The sequence below is a fragment of the Parambassis ranga genome, chromosome 19 (assembly GCF_900634625.1).
Source record: "Parambassis ranga chromosome 19, fParRan2.1, whole genome shotgun sequence".
In the NCBI taxonomy this organism is placed as follows: Eukaryota; Metazoa; Chordata; class Actinopteri; family Ambassidae; genus Parambassis; species Parambassis ranga.
Window position 1 is genome coordinate 2,431,450 of NC_041039.1, and position 19,354 is coordinate 2,450,803.

General features: G+C 40.0%; 1 protein-coding gene across 1 annotated transcript; it reads right to left on the reverse strand.

Annotated features, from left to right (window-relative positions):
- Positions 1–500: 500 nt before the first annotated feature.
- Positions 501–19,026, reverse strand: enc2 (ectodermal-neural cortex 2). The gene is made up of 12 exons (XM_028431736.1): positions 18,865–19,026; positions 16,853–17,074; positions 16,660–16,765; positions 14,972–15,217; positions 14,060–14,149; positions 13,752–13,915; positions 12,667–12,814; positions 11,307–11,503; positions 10,964–11,069; positions 10,096–10,239; positions 9,598–10,014; positions 501–2,694 (listed from the first exon to the last, which is right to left on the reverse strand). The coding sequence occupies exons 2-11, from the start codon at positions 17,032–17,034 to the stop codon at positions 9,628–9,630; spliced, it is 1,770 nt and encodes a 589-aa protein (XP_028287537.1). The 5' UTR covers positions 17,035–17,074; positions 18,865–19,026; the 3' UTR covers positions 501–2,694; positions 9,598–9,627.
- Between the last annotated feature and the right edge of the window lie 328 nt (positions 19,027–19,354).

The window sequence follows — 19,354 nt, forward strand, 5'->3', positions numbered from 1 at the left end:
CAGACATGGTGGTGATCCTTAAGACCAAACAACTCCACTTTGGTCTCATCTGTCCATACATTGTTCCACAAGTGTTGTTGAGATGCAGTTTAGTGAACCACAGTCCTGCTTCCATGTGCTTTTTGGAAAGAGTCTTTCTCCTGGTAACACTTCAAACAAAACTGGACTTGTTCAGTCGTCCACTCCTGTGAAGATTGACAGCTGTCTTGAAGGTTTCCACTTGTGAATAATCTTTCTCACTGTAGAACGTTGAACAAATAGTTTGAAATGGTTTTATAAGTCTTTACAGATTGATGTGCAGCAACAGTTGCTTCTGTAACACCATTGTTTATGTCTTTCTCTCTTGTCATTGTGTTAACACGCTCCTGAATTAATTACTTTTACTTAATTGCTATAATTGACAGTAGACTGTGAGTGATGAATCTTTTATTGAGAAATGACAAATGCATTCATTGAAGGCTTATGGAGAAAACTTTGTCATTTTATGCATTTTATTTCAACATTTTACATCTTTCTTCTTCTGCCTCTAGTTTTCTCCATGCTACTCAGTTCAATTACAAACTTTAATCAAAAACATGTTACTGCTGTCGCCCAGTGGCTGATTAGTCCACCAATCTGCATACTGTCTAGTAAAACAAGTGGCAAAAAGACAGGATCCCAGTATAACTCAAGTATCTGTTGCACTTTTACTTGTGTACACTAAAGATTAGATGTAGTAGCGCTGTGGTTTATGTTGCTTCCTTATAGAAAGGAGGTTCATAGCTGCTGGCTGGCTGACTGAAATATGCATGTGGGTGTGTGTCAGCCATGTGACAGTACAGTATAAACAGTATGGGTATACCAAAGGGATCAATGATGTTTATTGTTTTTGTTTATACAAATAACTTTCAAAACTTTTTCTTTAATAGCATGTATATTAGATTTTCAGCTGAAGAGTGTTTTTAATACCATTCTGGGCAGTGGGCTTACAAAACCAACAAATACTGTACAGCACATCAAAGATAATCAGCCATGTTGTGTACTGAGAAAACCTTCTTTGTCCATGCTGTGCTAGTTTAGATACTGTGACAGCTGGCGTTCTGTCCAGCATAGATATATATTTATATATTAAAAGTGCATAGACACATTAAAAAAAAATCAGTTCCTGTTCATCATTGGCAGTGATGATTTCTTGGGGACACTGACTGTGCTTTTAATGTTAGCTCATTGTAAATACAAACAATTTTGTTTTGGAAGTAATTCAGTGTCACAATGCTTGTTGTGTTACTGTTCTAATTACACAACACTGACACATGCAGCTGGAAATACAAAGTAGTAATTGTGCAGCTTTTGAATCGACTCATACAGTTTAGGTGTTGTCATGGTGGTGAGTTGTGCTAAAATACTTGGAGGGTTCTGGCTCTGCATGAAATGTTGTCACATTAACTGTTACTATCACTATCTGCTGTGTAATATTACTTGTATTGAGTAGTGATTTAATAAATTGTTGAGTTACTGTGTACAGTATTTAGCATGATTTAATAATTAGTAATTATTTTTGGTTATTCCATGTAAACAAAATCAATGCATTGATGCACTTTATTCACAATTTACACAGCATCCTTTACAGCACACATAAATCTTTTAGTTCTCTGACATACTTTGAACAAACAACTTGACAAGTATCTTGAAAAGGGCTAATAATGTTTTTACTTTACAAGCCTGAATAGGAATCCAGAATAGACTTTTCCTCCAGGCCCTTAGAGTTGCTCACTCTGTCTGATGGACCTGATGAAAACAAATAGAATGCTACACTCTCGACAATGCTGGTTTGCCTGGGGTTCCCAGAATTTTCAGAAGTTGAATGGGAGGCTGTGTTCAGATATCAGACACCTTTTGTGGAACCAATTCCTGGTTTGGGTTTAGGAAGCCTTATGGGGAATCCTTGTAGCTTGATTAGAGCTTATAGCTGGTTAAAGTTACAGTCATTATTACACCTATAGCTAAAGCCCATAGTTAGAGCAGGATCACCTAACTTTAGCCATCACCATTGATATGCTGATAGGCCTAGGCTGCTGGGGGACCCCAGCATGATCGACTGAGCTGGTAGTGACATGACTTAACTAGGTTGACTCCTCAGTTCATATTAACTTTGTTTGCCCTCTCTTTTGTATTCTTGTGCATGTTTTTGTATGTATGTTCTTACCTTTTTATCAGCTGTAATGTAAATAACTACATCATTTTCCATAGGAATTCCTTTCCTGTTGTTGCAGGCTACCTCTTCTTCTCCTCCTTTACCCAAATGGCCATCAACATGAGTTTGTTATTAGGGGTTATTAGGGATAAAGCTAAAGAAAATGTTGTCACCTGGCAGCTTTTGTAACAGTGGAATGTAACAGTGGAATGGTTTAGTAATGGGGTGCATGATCTAGAACACTGTCACAAACATGCACACACATCAGCCAAAGCACCCATCCATCTTTATAACCACAGAAGTGCCTTTTTGAGTTGTTTCACATTATTTAGGAATTGTATTCTGTGTACATGTTGTCTTGGTGTGCTAAGCCCTGAGTGGTGTGCTGTTGCTTCGTTTCAACACACTGCTCAGGACTGACTGTGAGGTGCAGCATGCTTTTGATACAGATTGGTCCTGTATGGAGCCTCAGCTGGCCTCTGAGTGTAGAATGGAGTCTCAGACTTGTCCTTCAGTCAGTACTGCAAAAGATAGGAAAACAGAAAGGAGATAATTGTTTAGACATAGGTGGAAAAAATACATTCAGTGAGTGATATGCTAATATGTTTACAATGGATGATTGTATATAAAAATCCCAATTTCTAATTTCATTGAAGGGTTTTGACAAAAGTAAATCATATACCATACAGGACTTAGTTATTTTTAGACACACACAGATTTTTGTTGGCTCAAATATAATGAACCAAACTTACATTACAAAATGTAAGATTTGCCTTTCATACTTGGATGGCAATCCTTCAAAGTCTAATCTGTCCTTTCTGTTCTTGAGTGTGATCAGTGGTTTGCCCCTTGTTGTGAAGCCTCTGTATTTACATTCATAAAGCAGTCTCTGACTGTAGACTAAGACATTGACACGCCCACCTCCTCCAGTTATCTGACTTCTGGCTGATGTAAAAGTGTTCTTCTTCATCCACTTTAGTTGTCTTCTGCTGCTGCTGAGCTTGTTCATTCATCCTTTTAAGAATGTTCCAGACTGTTGCACTAAACACTCCCAGTGTTTTAGCTTCTCTCTGATGGATCTATTTTGTTGTTTCAGCCTAGTAATAATGTCCTCCTTCACTTGCATAATCTTTTTAAGCCTCATGGTGAAGCTCCAGATAACCTTAGAATCATCTCCAGGACTTTTATCTGCTTGATTAGTCATAACAAGGCTTCTGAAACATTGTTTTGAGGAAAAGAGGGGTAGCACAAGTGGAGCTGAGGTGGGAAGTGATGCCAACAGCCTGTCACTTAAAGCTGTAACGCCCATAACAGGGCTCTAGAGTGCGACCAATTTGGGCACACATGCGACCTAATTTCTCAATGTTGCAACCAAAAAATATCAGAGGTCGCACCGGCGCAACCAGCTGTTAGAGGGAGATACATTCTCCGCTACTGTTAAACAGTCTCCCTGTGGTCCAACAACAGACACACATCAGGCTCATATCGTGGTCTAAACCAATCAGAGACGGTGAAGGGCGGGACCCCGTATGTGTATCTTTGAAAACGTGTCTGCTGCGGTCAGCCGAGACGTCTGCCGAAAATCCAGAAGAAGAACACGGACATATGCTGCGCAGAGCGGATGCTGTGTGCTAAAGCTTGTTCCATACTCCACGAGAACGGAGAGATCTGTTACCCGAGGTGACGGGAACAAGAACAAAGTTCGTTTCAGCCCGGACTTTTTGAAACGTGTGTGCAAAACTCATACGGCCCTCTCACTGCAGCGCGCACACAGACAGACAGACAGGTATTAAAGACTTTTCGCTGCTGAACAGCAGAAACCGCAGTTTAAGTGAACATACAGCGGAGGAGCAGGATTTGTTGCTACTATGCAGGTTTTGCTAATTTGCTGTTGACCTGAATGACGGATGATAACGAGCCGGTAATGTTCAGGGAGGGGGCGTGACGTGCTCGTAGCATCATCACAGACTGAACAACAGGTCTGAGGACAGTGTTATCTGACCTGTGAGGTTCATCCATGAAGGCTGATTCACTCTGACTGACAGCAGTCAGCTGGTTTTAAGGAGTAATAGAACATGGTTACATGACGAACGCCCATTTAAAAAGTATTGTTATTATCCTGCTACAGTGGACCATTGTCTGCCAGGATGATGTCTGCATACAGATAAATCTGTAACAGACAGAATGAAGAGTCTGTCAGCTGGAGCTCAGCTTTAGAAAGAGAGGAAGAGTGAGGCACTGAGGAAGAGGTGAGGAAGATGAGAGAAGAGATACTGTAGCTGCATTAGAAACGTGTTGAAGAAAACAAAATATCTCTCAATCACAACTATTAAATAAATAATAGTGTGTATAATTTTAATCATTTTTTAATTCACATTGGCAGATAGATAAGTGAGAAGCAACAGCCAGAAAAACCAAACAGGAAAATGAAGAGTGCTGTATGAACTTTGAACCTTCATTGTGGATTTCTGACAGGCAGACTTGTTGGCTAGTTTGTTCATAATTTGAATGAGTACTATCAGTACTTTATCAGTATTTAAAATACTTTTTATTTAACTGTTATCATTATGCAAGGTCCAAATTCATTTTAAGATGATATGTATGTACAAAATGTACTGATGCGTACAAAAATATAAAAATATATGGATTAAGTGTGATGCGGTGCACCTAAGAAAAAAAGTTAGGTGCACCAGTGCAACCAGTGCAAAAAGTTAGTCTAGAGCCCTGCATAATTATGCATAATTTTAAGTTTTTGTACCAGACTGCAAACATGTTTATTTCTGCTGTGGAGTTGGCGATTTTAACATAGTTAGTTGAGTCTATGGGGATTGACTCACTTTTGGAGCTAGCCCCTAGAATGGAAAGTTTTAACACTTCTGCATTGGCTTCAAGTCTGAGCCCTGGAGGTTTACCATAAAATGTAAATAAAAACAGGATGCAAAGATTGGCAAATCTCAAACTATTCAAAATATTCTATTCCAGACAGAACATATTAGATGTTGAAACAGATACATTGTGTACCATTGTGTAACATCCCCTTTTCTTTTAACTACTGCCTGTAAGCGTCTGGGAAATAAGGAGACCAGTTGCTGGAGTTTTAGGAGAGGAATGTAGTCCTGTTCTTGTTTGATGCAATTTTCTAGCTGCTTAGTCCTGGCCTTTGAGCAGTTGCCTCTGTTGCTGAATTTTTGTTTTTATGATGCACAAAATGTTTTCTATTGGTGAAAGGGCTGGACTACAGGCAGGCCAATTTAACAACCAGACTCTTCTACTGTGAAGCAATGCAGTTGTGATGGATGCAGTATGTGGTTTAGCATTGTCCTGCTGAAATATGTAAGGCCTTCCCTGAAAGAGATGTTGTGTGGATAGGAGCGTGTGTTGCTCTAAAGCCTCTATGTACTGTTCAGCATTGATGGGGCCTTTCCAGGTGTGTCAGCTGCCCACACCAAAGGCACTAATGCAACCCCACACCATCAGAGATGCAGGCCTTTAAACTGTTGACTAATAACAAGTGGGATGGTCCCTCCATGGTTTCTAAAAAGAATTTTAAATTTTGATTCATGTGACCACGGAACATTTTTATATTTTGCTTCAGTTCAGACCAATTTTTAGATGAGAGAAGATGGCAGTGTTTCTGGATTCTGTTCACATATGGCTTCTTTTCATGATACAGCTTTAACTTGGAATTGTGGATTGCACAGGGAATTGTGTTCACAGGTTGTGATTTCTACCAGTCTTCTTGAGCCCATGCAGTGATGTCCAGTAGAGAATCAAGCCTGTTTTTAATGCAGTGCTGTCTGAGGGCCTGAAGATCACATGTATTCAATTTTAACCTGCGGCTATGTCCTTTGTGCACAGGAACTCTTCCTGGTTCTCTGACCTTTTTGATTATATTATGCACTGCAGATAGTGGGATCTTTAAAATCTTCAAAGCATTTTTAAGTTTTTTTCTAAATTGTTCCACAATTTTTAGACCCAGTTTCTAACAGATTGGTAAATCTCAACATCTTTACATCCAAGTCTGCTCCTTTTATACATTCATGTTGCAAATTAACTTAACCTTTGTTTCCCCTGTTCAAACCTTTCTGAGATGTGTTACTGAGATAAAAAAAGAAATCGGCTAATATTTTCCATGTAATGCTAAAAATATGTTTCAACATCTGCCATGTTCTAATTAGGTACGAAATATGGATTTATGAGATTTCAAACAACATCCCAACATTTTAGGATGTGGGGTTGTAATATTTCTAAACCAGATTATAAAAATGTTGCTCAATTTATTGAAAACTGAGCTGAGTGAGAAACAGGACTGCTGACTACCTCCATCATTTACTGATACCATGGTAACCATTATGACAATAGTTCCTATAAGAGCAGTCAATAAACTTACACTTACTCTTGGTGTTAAAAAAGAATACAATTACTGAGAGATATCCTTTTATGGGATTTACCTTATTCTTTGATAATGATGAATAAATTATAACAAAGTAAAGCAATCACTGCCTACACTGAGCATGTAGTTCTCAATTAGCCAGGCTTAGTGAGAGAGCATGTTGTTACAGCATAAGTGCCAGAAGTGGTGATCATTTCAAACAAAGACATGGTCAGTAAAATAATAATGGGACAAGTGGTGACAGAAGAATACTTATTATACTTTTACATGTAGTTAGTTTACTCATGGGGTGAAGGACAAAATGAGACTGCAATATAAAAGGATGGGCTGACTGCTCTGGGAATTAAATTTCATAACATGAATTTTTTAAGTGGTTGGGTAAAAGGAGAAGGATGGGCTGCTGATGGAAAGGAGGATGCAGCACTGAGTGGACACAGACTTATAGCCATACAAGTACAGATTCTGTTTGTACTTAGAGAAAACAAACTGTCAACACTCAATTTGTAGATGGGATATAACTTGTCTCTTTGTTAAGTAAAATCATTTAGTCCGTTTGTTGTAAGAACCACGGCGGTAAGGTTAGTCTTTGTATGCACAGTTTGTAAACTCAAATCAGAGATGGAGCTACAGAGCATCCAATTTTTACTTGCTTGAGTTTGACTTGAGCAAATAAAAAGTCAAAATAGTATACAAGCAAGAATAATTTCTTCCATCCGTTTTTGTTGCTAGAGATTTCATTTTTCAAATATTCCTCAACTGAAATAAGAGCTTAGAATAGTGAACTGAAAACATCTGTCTGTAAATGACAAACACTGTGTGTAATATAAGAGACCTGCTATCCAACAACACAAACAGACTTCGGGGTCACCAACAACAGAAAGCATTTAGCAATCACAAACACTTCAAGTCTTATCCACACCTGTCTGAGAGCCCTGAGAAGCAACTAATAGCATTAGCTGATGCCTCATCCCATAGTTAAGTGCAAGGAGCAACAAAACCTCAGAGCAGGCCTAGTCTTAAGAGAACAAGGTCTGCCAAAAGGCCGAAAAAGTAGGTTGCTGTCAGATAAGTCAGTGCTGAAAAGAAGGCCAAAGCTAGAGGAGTTTGGTTACATTTACTTTAAGGCTCTTATCTTGGGTATTGTAGGTGCAATGTACACATGTAATACCTTGTGTTTTTCAAGATAGTTTAGGATACCCAGATGTACCATCAATGGTACATAGACATGTAATAAATAAAGCCACTACCGTATTTTCTGGACTATAAGTTGCACTTTTTTTCATCCTTTGGCTGGGTGTGCGACTTATATATGAAAACATATACAGCTAGCCTTGTGTCCTGACGTCCCATTACAAATATAATGGTATCTGTTCTGTCCCTCTCCTGATGGTTCTCTTCCACCTCCAGCTTGTCCACACTTTGCATTCCGAGCATAGGTGACGCACACGTTCATGGAACGTGTGCTTGCAGCTGAGCCGATAGGCCGACAGGTCACTAAAGCTGGATCCATACTCCACGAGAACAGAGAACTCCCTTCCCCCTGCCGACGTTACGCCCACAAAATGACGTCATTTTTCTCTCGGACTGCCTATTGTGCAGCGCTCTCGAACACATGGCCCGGGCAGAACTTTTCTCTCAATGCCGTGCGTCAACCATGCTGTGATTGGTCGAAATTTATTGTGGGCGTGATGAATGTGGAGAAGCGCAAGAGCTTCTTCAGGTGCAGAACACACAGACAGAAGGAAGAAGTACAATGATGATGGGCAGTTTAGATGAGCAGCTGGCAAACAGCTCCTGGAAGGAGAAACACGGTGCACAGAGGAGAGTGTCTGTCCAAAAGGTGGCGATAAAAATTAATCCCAGTATTGATCACAGCGTTACAGTTGCTGGACGCACACCTTAAACACCGGGAGACGGGATGTATTATTGCAGACAGTCATCCACACATTCACAGAATTAAACTCACACAGACAAGAGGTCTGCTACAGTCAGCTACACTGATCTTTTATATATTGTCATGCTGTACGCCCTCTTCCCTTAACATTATCAGCTCGTTAGGCCAGGTAACCACGACTGCACACAATTTGCAATACAATTGCATTGTCAACCTTTTGTGTGTGACGTGCGCTGCGTAGCCGTGGCCGTATGAGGAGTTCTGCACACACACGTCTCGCGGAGTATGGTACCTCCATGCCGAAACAATCTTTTTTTTTACTCTTACCACCCGTGGAGCGAGTTCTCTGTTCTCGTGGAGTATGGAACAGCCTTAATTCCAGACAGCTATAGCGCACAGTAGTCTGCCTTTTACTCATTTACAGGATATTTATAGGAGTTTCTGTGCGGTGAAGCTAATCATTTCTCCGCATGAGGACTTGTTGAAATGTGTGTGTCTCACTCACCGGTGCGACTTATCTATGTTATTTTTTCTTCTTTTATTACGCATTTGGCTGGTGCGACGTATACTTCGGTGCGACCTATAGTCCAGAAATATAGTATATTATGAATTATGAATTATATTATTATCATTTCTTTAATGACGCTCATCTGGAAAATCAAAACGATGATGGCTTAGTTTGAGCGCTGATTACTGTAAAATACAATTTTCTAACTGTAGGGGGGAAAAAACCTGTGTTGGACACTAACATTAGTTCTGTGATGGACCTATAAAGAACAAGATTCTTTTTCAACCAAGATGTCTGTGTGAGAGAATGGATATACACATGTAACCTGTAACATTAGGACCACTTCAATAATCTTGTGTAGACCTCCCTTTTTGCCACCCTGGACCTCTTGAGACTTGAAATCCACTAGACCTCTGGTTGTGTGCTCTGGCACACACGCACAACTCATTAGCAGCAGATCCTGTATCCATGCTTTATGTGTACACACAAAAAATATACCTGCAGAGGTTATTACATTTTTATCATTATCCAATAATGGCATTATTGGCCCTGTATTAGCTCTTAATTGTGCAAATCAACCCTGCTTAACTGTGTAATTACTGGCCAACACCCACTGGTGATTCATTTACCTGGGATAAGTGGCTCCAAGCGTCTTCTAGTTAGGCAGGTAGGTGCTTCCAGGTGCTTACAAAGGCAGTGGGGATTAGAGAATAAGGCACAGTGGTGATGGAGCTCCAACTGTCTGATGTGGGATCATAACAGTCCAACGTCTTACACCGCTGCGTTCCAAAATAACCCCCAACCACGTACAGCTTATTTCCTGAGGCCACGGCATGGCAACTCATCCGTTTAGACGTCATGTCACCCACTCGTGTCCACTGATTAGTTTCACAGTCAAAGCGATAGGCAGAGGCAGCGGTGAATTCAGTGTCGCCACCCATAATGAAGATCTGGCTCCCTAATACAGCAGCTGCAGTGTAGCGCCAAGGTTGGGGGCATTCAGCAGCAATGTTCCAGCGGTTGCCCACAGGGTCATAATACTGGACCTAGAAATAAAGACAGGCTACTATCACTGACACAGTTGTGATCACAAAACCAACACTGATCAAATACAAAAGTTCTCTAACCTTGGAGGCCTTGTCTCTGTGTATGGTGGTCCCCCCAAAAACAAAGAGCTTCAGTTTAGCACTGACCACGGCTGCATTACTGACTCCATCCCTTAGAGGAGCCATCATAGTCCATTTATTACTCAGAGGGTCATATCGCTCAACCTAGGAAAAATATAACACTTTAATATTTGATTTCTATGTGTGCCTGAAACATATAATACACATCAAATTATTCATTGTTAACATTTGCTGACACACAAAATGGCATGTTGCAGCAATTCATAAACCTGTCTTGTTTGTTTTGCCTATAGCACTTGATGCCTCACAACACAATTCCCTTAGTAATTTATAGTACAGTAATTATCAGGCTAAATCTGTGCATTATTTTTATGTAATAATTGTAGACATTAATGACAATAAAGTTGTCTCCAGTGGTTGCTGTCTAAATCAATGCTGAAATGTCTATTCATGGTAGGAATTTAGAACTAAACTACCGGTAATCAAGTTTTTTTTCCCTGTCAGTCTGTACAGGCTTACTGCTTATCAAAGATCTCAAACAGGTTATTATGAGCACATCACAATGATTTTTTTTATGAAGATGTTGATGTTGAATGATGTAGTTTTTCACATCACTGTGGATGTAAGAGGATTAGCTAACAACACATATTCAAACAGAGAAAATTTGGTCCACGAAAACTAATGGGCTTAATGTAGACGAGCATTTTAACCAGTGCTTCTGCACGGCATAAAGGCAATTTAGACTGTAAAGGACATTAAAAACTGGAAAACTAAACTATGAGTTAGGTATGTGGTACCAAGGGCATCATTTTAGATTTGTAAGTAGGACTTTGAATACATTTTGTAAAGAAGGCAATGACTTTCAAACCTGTTTCAGTGAAATAGAAGGAGAGGCGGGGAAAACGCCAGCTATAGCTGTATGTCCTCCTACAACATATAGACTGTTTTCCAGCTCAGCTGAACCATGACCGAACCTGGAGAAGAGAATACACATGTTACTTTAGACAGTTCATTTGCCTGCTAATATTGGCTAAACATTACACAGGGTGCTCCACATCACTATGAAATATAACTGGCTGCAGTAGATTGTTTAGAAATGAGAACGCGATCATTTGTCATGTCATGTGATTTAGTTGATTAAATCTGCTGATGACTTCTAGACCTAAACCAAAAAAAACACACATAATAGCGGTAAACTGTTTACTGATTACCTGGCTATTAGCATGGGTGCTCCTTTAGACCACTCTTCATGGACAGTGTCATAGATCCAGACGTCTTTTGACACTCCATTCTCTGATCCTCTTCCTCCTGTCACGTAAACCTTGCAACCAATGGCACATGCACTGAATTCCTTTCTGGGACTGGGTAGATCAGCCTTAGGGATAATTTCCTTTGCTTTGTGATCAACCTAAAAAAAATAGGCATTATATGGAAACATTTTCTTTACATTAGGAAGTGCATGTGGTGCATACATAAAGCAGATTGAAAAGTCAAAAACGGTTTACTAACAGTAAGCTCAGCCACTCTCACCCAATCAGAAGATAGAAAGGTTACCTCACACCCTCAATCTTTTTATTTACAGCAAGGAAACTAAACATTTGTTGTTGTTCCCTCAGAATCCCATCCATGTCTGACCATTCTTGAATCACCTACTTGAATTTACAATTATGGACTTTACAGCATGTGGGGAAAAAGCTCTACAGCAGATATCTGTCTGATAATGCTGTAACAAAATTTGGGGAAGCAGTCAAATCTTTATTGCTTGTCGATGGCAGTGGAAGTGGTATGCCTCTAAGGACAATTTCAATTCACCTAGAAATATAGGTTATATACAACTTGTAAAACTTCTCTGCACAGCCAGAACAGCGTGTTATTCATTATTAGTAGAGGAAAACAAGAACAAACTGCACTGTAGCCACACTGACAAAGAGTCACAGCCCTGTTAAACCTCGTTTTCCTGCAGCAGTGATGGCTTTACAAATAAAATAAATATTAAAGAAGAAAAACAAATCTCACAACGCTGTGGGTGCATCACCAATCTGCTAGTTGAGCTCTACCTATGGGCTACATTAGATCTTTCTGAGCTGTCCTCTACAGTCATTAAATCTAAACCATCCACATGTCTTTTAGACCACATCCCAATTAGTGTGATGTGCATGTCCATATTAGATCAGAATAAGTCTCTAGCAATAGGATACGTACCACACAGGTGTTTTAAGTTTGCTGTAACCAGACCTCCCATGTATTTCTAAAATACTTGAAAAGGCTGTTGTGAGTTCTTTATGTGACCACCTACATACAAATGATTTGTCTGTAGTTTTTCAGTCTGGATTTAGAGTTCATTACAGCATAGAAACTGCACTGGTTAAAGTTACAAATCTTCTCATGGATTCAGGCAATGGAATGTACTTATTCTGCTGGACCACGGTACTGCTTTCAACAACATAGGTCACACTATTGTACTATACACATAAGAACTGGTGATTGGGATTATAAAGGGACAGCACTAGACTGGTTTAAACTGCATTTATCAGATATATTCCAGTCAAGCCTAAATTACTTGGGTTTTACCTGATATATTTTGTCACACATGAAGGTCTGGCCTCCCAGTATTAGCAGTGTGTGTCCTGCCTTGCGTGGTCGAGCACAGGGACTCATCACTACTCCATCATTTTGAAGAATTTTCTTCTTACACTGCATTGCCTCTTCTACTATTGACCTGTTGAATCATACACAGAGATGACACAAGTTAAATAAAACAGCTAGGCCTATCTGTATAAACAACCACAGCCACTAACACCTCTACGTTAAATTTATGCATCAACTGTTTTCATTATATAGATTTGGTCCTACACAAACAAATTAGATTATTATACTTTTTCTCTCATACCAGTTTGCTAGCACTGACTGATAAAACATGTGCAGCATCTCACTGTGCCCTCTGAGAAGTGCCTTCTAGTACTTGTAGATCTAATGATAGTGTCATGTATCAAAAAATGGACAACACATTTTGACACACAAGCACACATCATGCGTTGAGTATGAAATGACCATAAGGCAGTTGTTCTTTCTCCAGTCCCAGAAGGCCTTACCAGCACCCTGCACTCCCTCTCCCAGCTGATACAGGTTACAGTAACAGTATGTATTCATGGATGTAACATGATTTAGTGTTGTACCTGGGGTCTGCAGTGTATAATATAAACACAAATCATAAGGTTCACGGTTCAATTCCTGCCATAGCTGCATCCAGTGTGTCTTTGGGTAAGACATTTAACCCTAAATTGTTTATGCAACCACTGTTAATGTGAGTGCGCCTGTGTGCATGAAAGGGTAAATAAGAAGTAGTGTTTTGTGCTTTGAGTACCTTTGAGTAGGCAAGTGCTATATAGGTACAGGTATAATGGATTTGAGTGACATGCAGGTGCTGAGCCTCCTGCTTCTGTGAATGCCTGCCTGCCTCAGCTCCACTTGTGCTTTAGGCCTTTTTGCCTAAATAAGTACATAGTTTATGAGCCTCTCACAGGGACTCAAAACAGATCTTCAGAAATGTAAATAAGTGTTCTGAAAACCTAAACCTAAAATCATACTGTGTTGTGTATGAACATTTTTTAATGTTTTTCAAAGTGTAAAATCATTAGGTCTGTAATATATCCTACCTGCTTTTCTTGTCAGCCATAACCAGCTCTTCGCAAGCTACAACCTCCAGCAGACATTCAGACGGCAGCAGAGCCAGTCTGATGCCCATTAGCAGCTCTGGTAAATGGAGACGCCGTTTCTCCAAGTCATACCGAACCCACCGCATAACAGAGTTAAACACAACCTGCCAAATTTACAGTAAAGCCTCAGGTGATCAGAATAGTCATTTGGTCACTGTTAGTGTTGTGAAATGTGCAACTGGAAACCACACAGAGATGAGATAAAAACAGGAATAAAGGTAGACAACTGACTTAAGAGGAACACCCACCTGTTCATCTTCTATCTCCAGCTCATCACTAAGAATCAGTTCCAACAGTTTATCTTTTGACAGACTGTAGAAATCTTCTGATTCCCTTACCTAAAGCAAAAACGTTGATTTAATATGACATGGTAGTATAACATCACAATTAGACCTTCTGGTAAAACATTCAGGTTATTTATACAGCAGTTATTTGTGCTTGGTACTTGTGTAAAATGTACACTCAACTTCAGTAAATGGTTTACTTTTATTATGTCCATCTCTAGTTTGATAAATGTGTATAAGCCAGAGGGCTGCTGGAATTTTCTTTTACATAAGTAGATGAGACCACAGAAGAATTGTTTGCCTTAAATGAAAAGTATAATTTTAAGAAAAGGCCTTGTCCCATTTGTTTGTTTGTTATTATTTGGTGATAGTATCATTGTATCAAGACAATGACCCAAATGAAGTGATTCGTAACAGCAATCTTAATCCAACTGAAATGTTATGAAGAGACCTGAAGCTAGCAGTTCAGTATACAAATGCTTGTCAAATGTCATTCCTGCACATGTAAAGGCAAATGGCATATTTGGTTTCTCCTGACATTACCTGGTCTTCAGCCTGCCAGCCCCTTAGTTGAGTGGAAGTGAGAATGCAGCAATAGTCTGGCAGATTGAGTGTGTGTGCACACTTTAACTGCTTCATACTTTTCCTGCTGGCCTCTATATTGCTTTCTACTCTCTGGTGAATATGAAGGATACATTCATGTGGTTTCAATATCAATAGATAAACAGAATGAAATTGAACTGCACCTAGTTGGACTGTGGGCAGAGTACCCAAATCACACAGGCAAAGACAATACATGCAAAGTTATATAATAACAGTGTAAAAACAGTAAAAATATAAACCTTAATAAAAATTGAGAAAATAAGTCCTCCTTACCGTCTCATAGTGTAATAGACACATCCTCCACGACAACTCGTACAGTCTTTTGCACTGATGAGCATCTGATAGCAGCATCATCCCCAGGCAGTTGGAAGAATGCAGGTTTTTTTCTAAAAACTCTGCTGCGGCATCTCGAATATCATGAAACTGCAACATGTCGCCTGCCTCCAACAGTGACTCAGCATTCTCCTCATTTATGATGACACGAGAAGAATAGGCAAAGTCCAGCAGAAGCTCCAAGACCTAGCAGACAAGAAAATTAGGTAGTTAGCTATATGTAACAGCATGTACAACCGTACACAAATACCTATTCTTACACTTCCGCTTGCCTCAAACAAGAATACGTCACTGGGCTAAAGCTCTTCCATACATATCTACATAGCAGCTCCCAGTATTCCACTTTAACTGCTGCAATTGACTGGTGTTTTGATCAAGAGGTTAATGCACCACTGCACACAGTCTATATAATTAATGAGCAACACTGGTAGCTTCAAAAGCAGACCCAATGCTAACTGTGCCAGGAATCGTTAAATAATTCAACAGGAACTGTGTTTACCTTTTGGCTCATAATCAAAACCAGACAGTGTGGAGGGAGATGATCCTGGCTACAGATAGTGTACGAAGCTAGCCAGTGCTTGCACAGTACCTCAAAGCAATGTCAGTGCTAACCAAGCTGATCAAACAGGGACTCATACACAGCACTAAAGGATGTGGTCACTAAATGTTGATCCAAAGCATGCAACATTTATGTTATAAAATAGTAGCTGTTTGGCCAGAACTCTTAATATAAACTCCAAGCTCTTTAAAGAGCTTAAGAGCTACGGTAACTGATGTCAAATTATATCTTAAAATTATTTTCAGCCATCGAAACATTAAAATCAGTGGTGTTTTTTGAGCCCTAATTCCTTGATGGAAGTAGCTAAGATAAGGTAGCCAAGACAACTGCAGGACGAAGCGGGTTCAGATAATGGATGCATGGATATATTATTTTTGACTGTGAGCTGATGTAGCTGTGTATTACATTCAACTGTGATAACTGCTTCCTGCACATGTAACAAACTGACCTATTTTTAGTGATTACTCTATTTTAGTCAATTAGTCTACATCCCAGATTCTTGGGCTGAAGAAACAAATGACATTTCATAAGTTTATAATTTTCTTTATCTTTAATTTGTACCAGTAATCTAATCACTGGTTACTATATACGTTAACATTAAACAGCATCTTTATGTCTTGTCACAGTATGCATAATCCATGCACACTATGTGCAGGAGTTCATTTTCCACTTTACTTATGTGTATATTTATTTGTATTTAATCAGGCAGAGAGTTAGCTGTGTCTTCTGGTGAGGTGAGATGCAAACAATAAACTAGAGCTAATAGTCTGCCTAAACACAATAAGTTCCACGACAATAAAGTCATGGAGGTCAGCTCCATCAAATGAATCATTTTCACTTATTTAATAACAATAGTTCTATTTATTGCTTATTTATGTGTTTTCATAAATAAGCACAATGTAATATTTAACAATACTGTTATATCCTAAATCTGTATTGGCTGATATGAAGTGTTGGAGTCCGAATGTCCCGCAAACCTTTATGCTTGCTTTGGCTTGAAAAATATACTCCTTGCTTTAAACACACATACATACAAGTTTTAAGGTTCAACAGGTGAAACACTTAGTACCTCAGGGTGTATACTGTCTCTGAAATTCACATCCCTGTCCAGGCTTTCTCGTAGTCCTCCGCTAAACATGGCCTCAAAGTAACGACTGCACGCCGCCAGGACTGCCCTACAGGACGTTAACAGAATTTTGTCAGCAACCAAACCACCTGGGGAATATTTTACGTAAAATGTGCATATATTGTACATGACTTACCTATGGCATGGAAACGAGCGATCCCCAGCCCACAGAGTGACATCAGTAAACATGCACTGTTTCCTCATGGTGTTCAGGTGGGTCAAGACACTGTCTGGATGTGAAGGCTTGTGGAACAGTGAGATGTTCATGGAGCCTGTGCTTGTGCGGGACTTACGATTCTCATGAACAATCACAGACATGGCAGCTTTGTTTGGCTATCACTTCAAACAGTTTTCCCTCCTGTTAAATGACAACAAAGGGCAAAAACATGATCCACTGAGCAGTTTCCCTCTCCCCCTCTGACCTCTCCTCTACTCTCATTAGTCTGGCTCATACTGGTAATATCGTCTCATAATCTGTGTTTACTGTCTTCCTCGTAGTTTTGTGCCTCGCTCTCTCTCTCTCTCTTTGCAGGTCTCCAGACCTGCATGCTGACCTGCAGTCCAGCCCCTGAACTCTCCTGTGCTCATTGACTTCATTAGCCTCTTCTGCACATCATTGATATTTTGATTACTATCAAATTACTTACTACTTATTGACTGACGATATATATAGTTATCCATTATAATATAATCACTGTTTCATCTTGCTTGTCATGTTTGCCCTCTGTAATGTATCATGTTTGCTGCATGTTTGTTTCTCTCTCCCTCTTCTTCTCCTCCTCTACCCGGCCGACTGGCAGCAGGAAGGTTCTTCCTTAAGAGATAGGTCCTGCTCAAGGTTTATTCCTCTTAAAAGGGAGTTTTTCCTTGCCACAGTGCTCTTAAGGGGGTTCAGGCTCTGGGTCTCACGCTCTGGGTTTCTGTGACGCGCTTTGAGACAATTTCTGATTGTAAAATGCGCTATATAAATTAAACTAAATTGAATTGAATTGAAAGTCACCTCAGTACAGAATCCAACAGGAGAGCAGTAGTAGCAGGAGGACGTGTCAGAAATAGTAACTGCTTTTTGCATTTATACTCAAACTACATGTATTTGAAAAGAAAAGCAGCAGATACAGATACAATGCAATTTGACCTGAACATCCTTAACACACCCACCCACTTAGTGTGAATCTTCCTATTATCTGCTATGACCACATGTCAGGTAACCAGACATTATCTAGACTTAGTAGTGAGTGCCCAGCAGCGTACTGACTGGTTAATGTCCGCTGCAGTTCAGGCATTTGCACTACGGTCAAAGTATTAGTCAATCAAACACTTTACTCTGAAATGAATAAATGATCCTGTTTGAATTGTGTCAATGCAACACAGGCAAGTACATTTTATACCAAAAATACTTCTCTCTCCTCTGTACTGGTTACACAGACAGATCTGCCCCTACCATGCCTCAGAGGTGTGCAGTCTGAGGAAATTCAACTTTATATATAAATTAATTTGGTATAACTCAGCCAGCTCAGTGTGCAGCCTTCTAAACATTTCTCTCCTCTCCAGTCTCATGGCAAACAGCAATGAGGCAACAGTAGAAAGCGAATCAAAAAGTAGGCAAAGAGTTAACAAATGTGTTAGTGGCAGCTTTTGGGGCTTAGATGTCTACAACTTTTACAGCATTACTGCTCTCAGAAATGTACCCCGAAGTTTCAACTTTCCTAATATCTACCGAATTGAATGTTAAACTTAGCGTCGTGTTCTGGTCCGTGGACTGACGCTGAATGAGTGTTTACCCGAATATGAACATGGATCCGGGAAACAAACTAGCTCCAATCGTTTCACATTAAATGTGGTTGGGCTAGCAGAGCTATGCATTAACTTCAACGTCAATAGCCGGGAGAGCACTTTCACTTGCTTACCCTAAAGCGGTATATAAATTCAAGACACAAGTTTTAGAGAAAATATTAACGTATATACAAACTTACGGCCAGTAATGGAGAAACTAATGCGATTTATATTCAAAGGTGTATAAAGCAGAACACATTCGTTAAGTTAGCTCATTTCTGTGTGAACAATATATCAGACATAGCTACACTGCGACTTCCAGTAACGTCTGTCGACTCCGTAGACAACACAAACATCAAGGTTTGTTTTACTCACCTTTATATTACGTGCAGGTGTAAAGTTAATCCCACAGAATGTAAATCTTTGAAAAAACGGCACATTTCTGTGACAATAGGGTAAGTGTATCTGGCCATCGATGCCTGTCTGCCTGTCTGACTGGTTTTGGAAGAAAGCCCATCTACGTCCAATGGCATTGGGTGTTAGTGGGCGACTGACGTTCTCCTAACCAATCCACGGTGTCATACCAATGCGGGCTGGTGTCTCGGCCAATAAAATGAACAACACACCACACTTGAACTGCGATAGGCTCGTTCGAGACGAGCCAGACACTCGCAGGGATCGATGCCGGTGTTGTCCAAAGGTAATCACTGTCCGCAAACAGCGTGGCGTGGCGTGGCGTGGCGTGGGTATGCGCAGTTGTACATTTTTGGTATACTTACTGTCCGCGGTTCATAACTATCAATACGTGAAGTGTGACGTTGTACAATGACAAATGTACGTGCGGACATGTGGACATGGTCTCGCT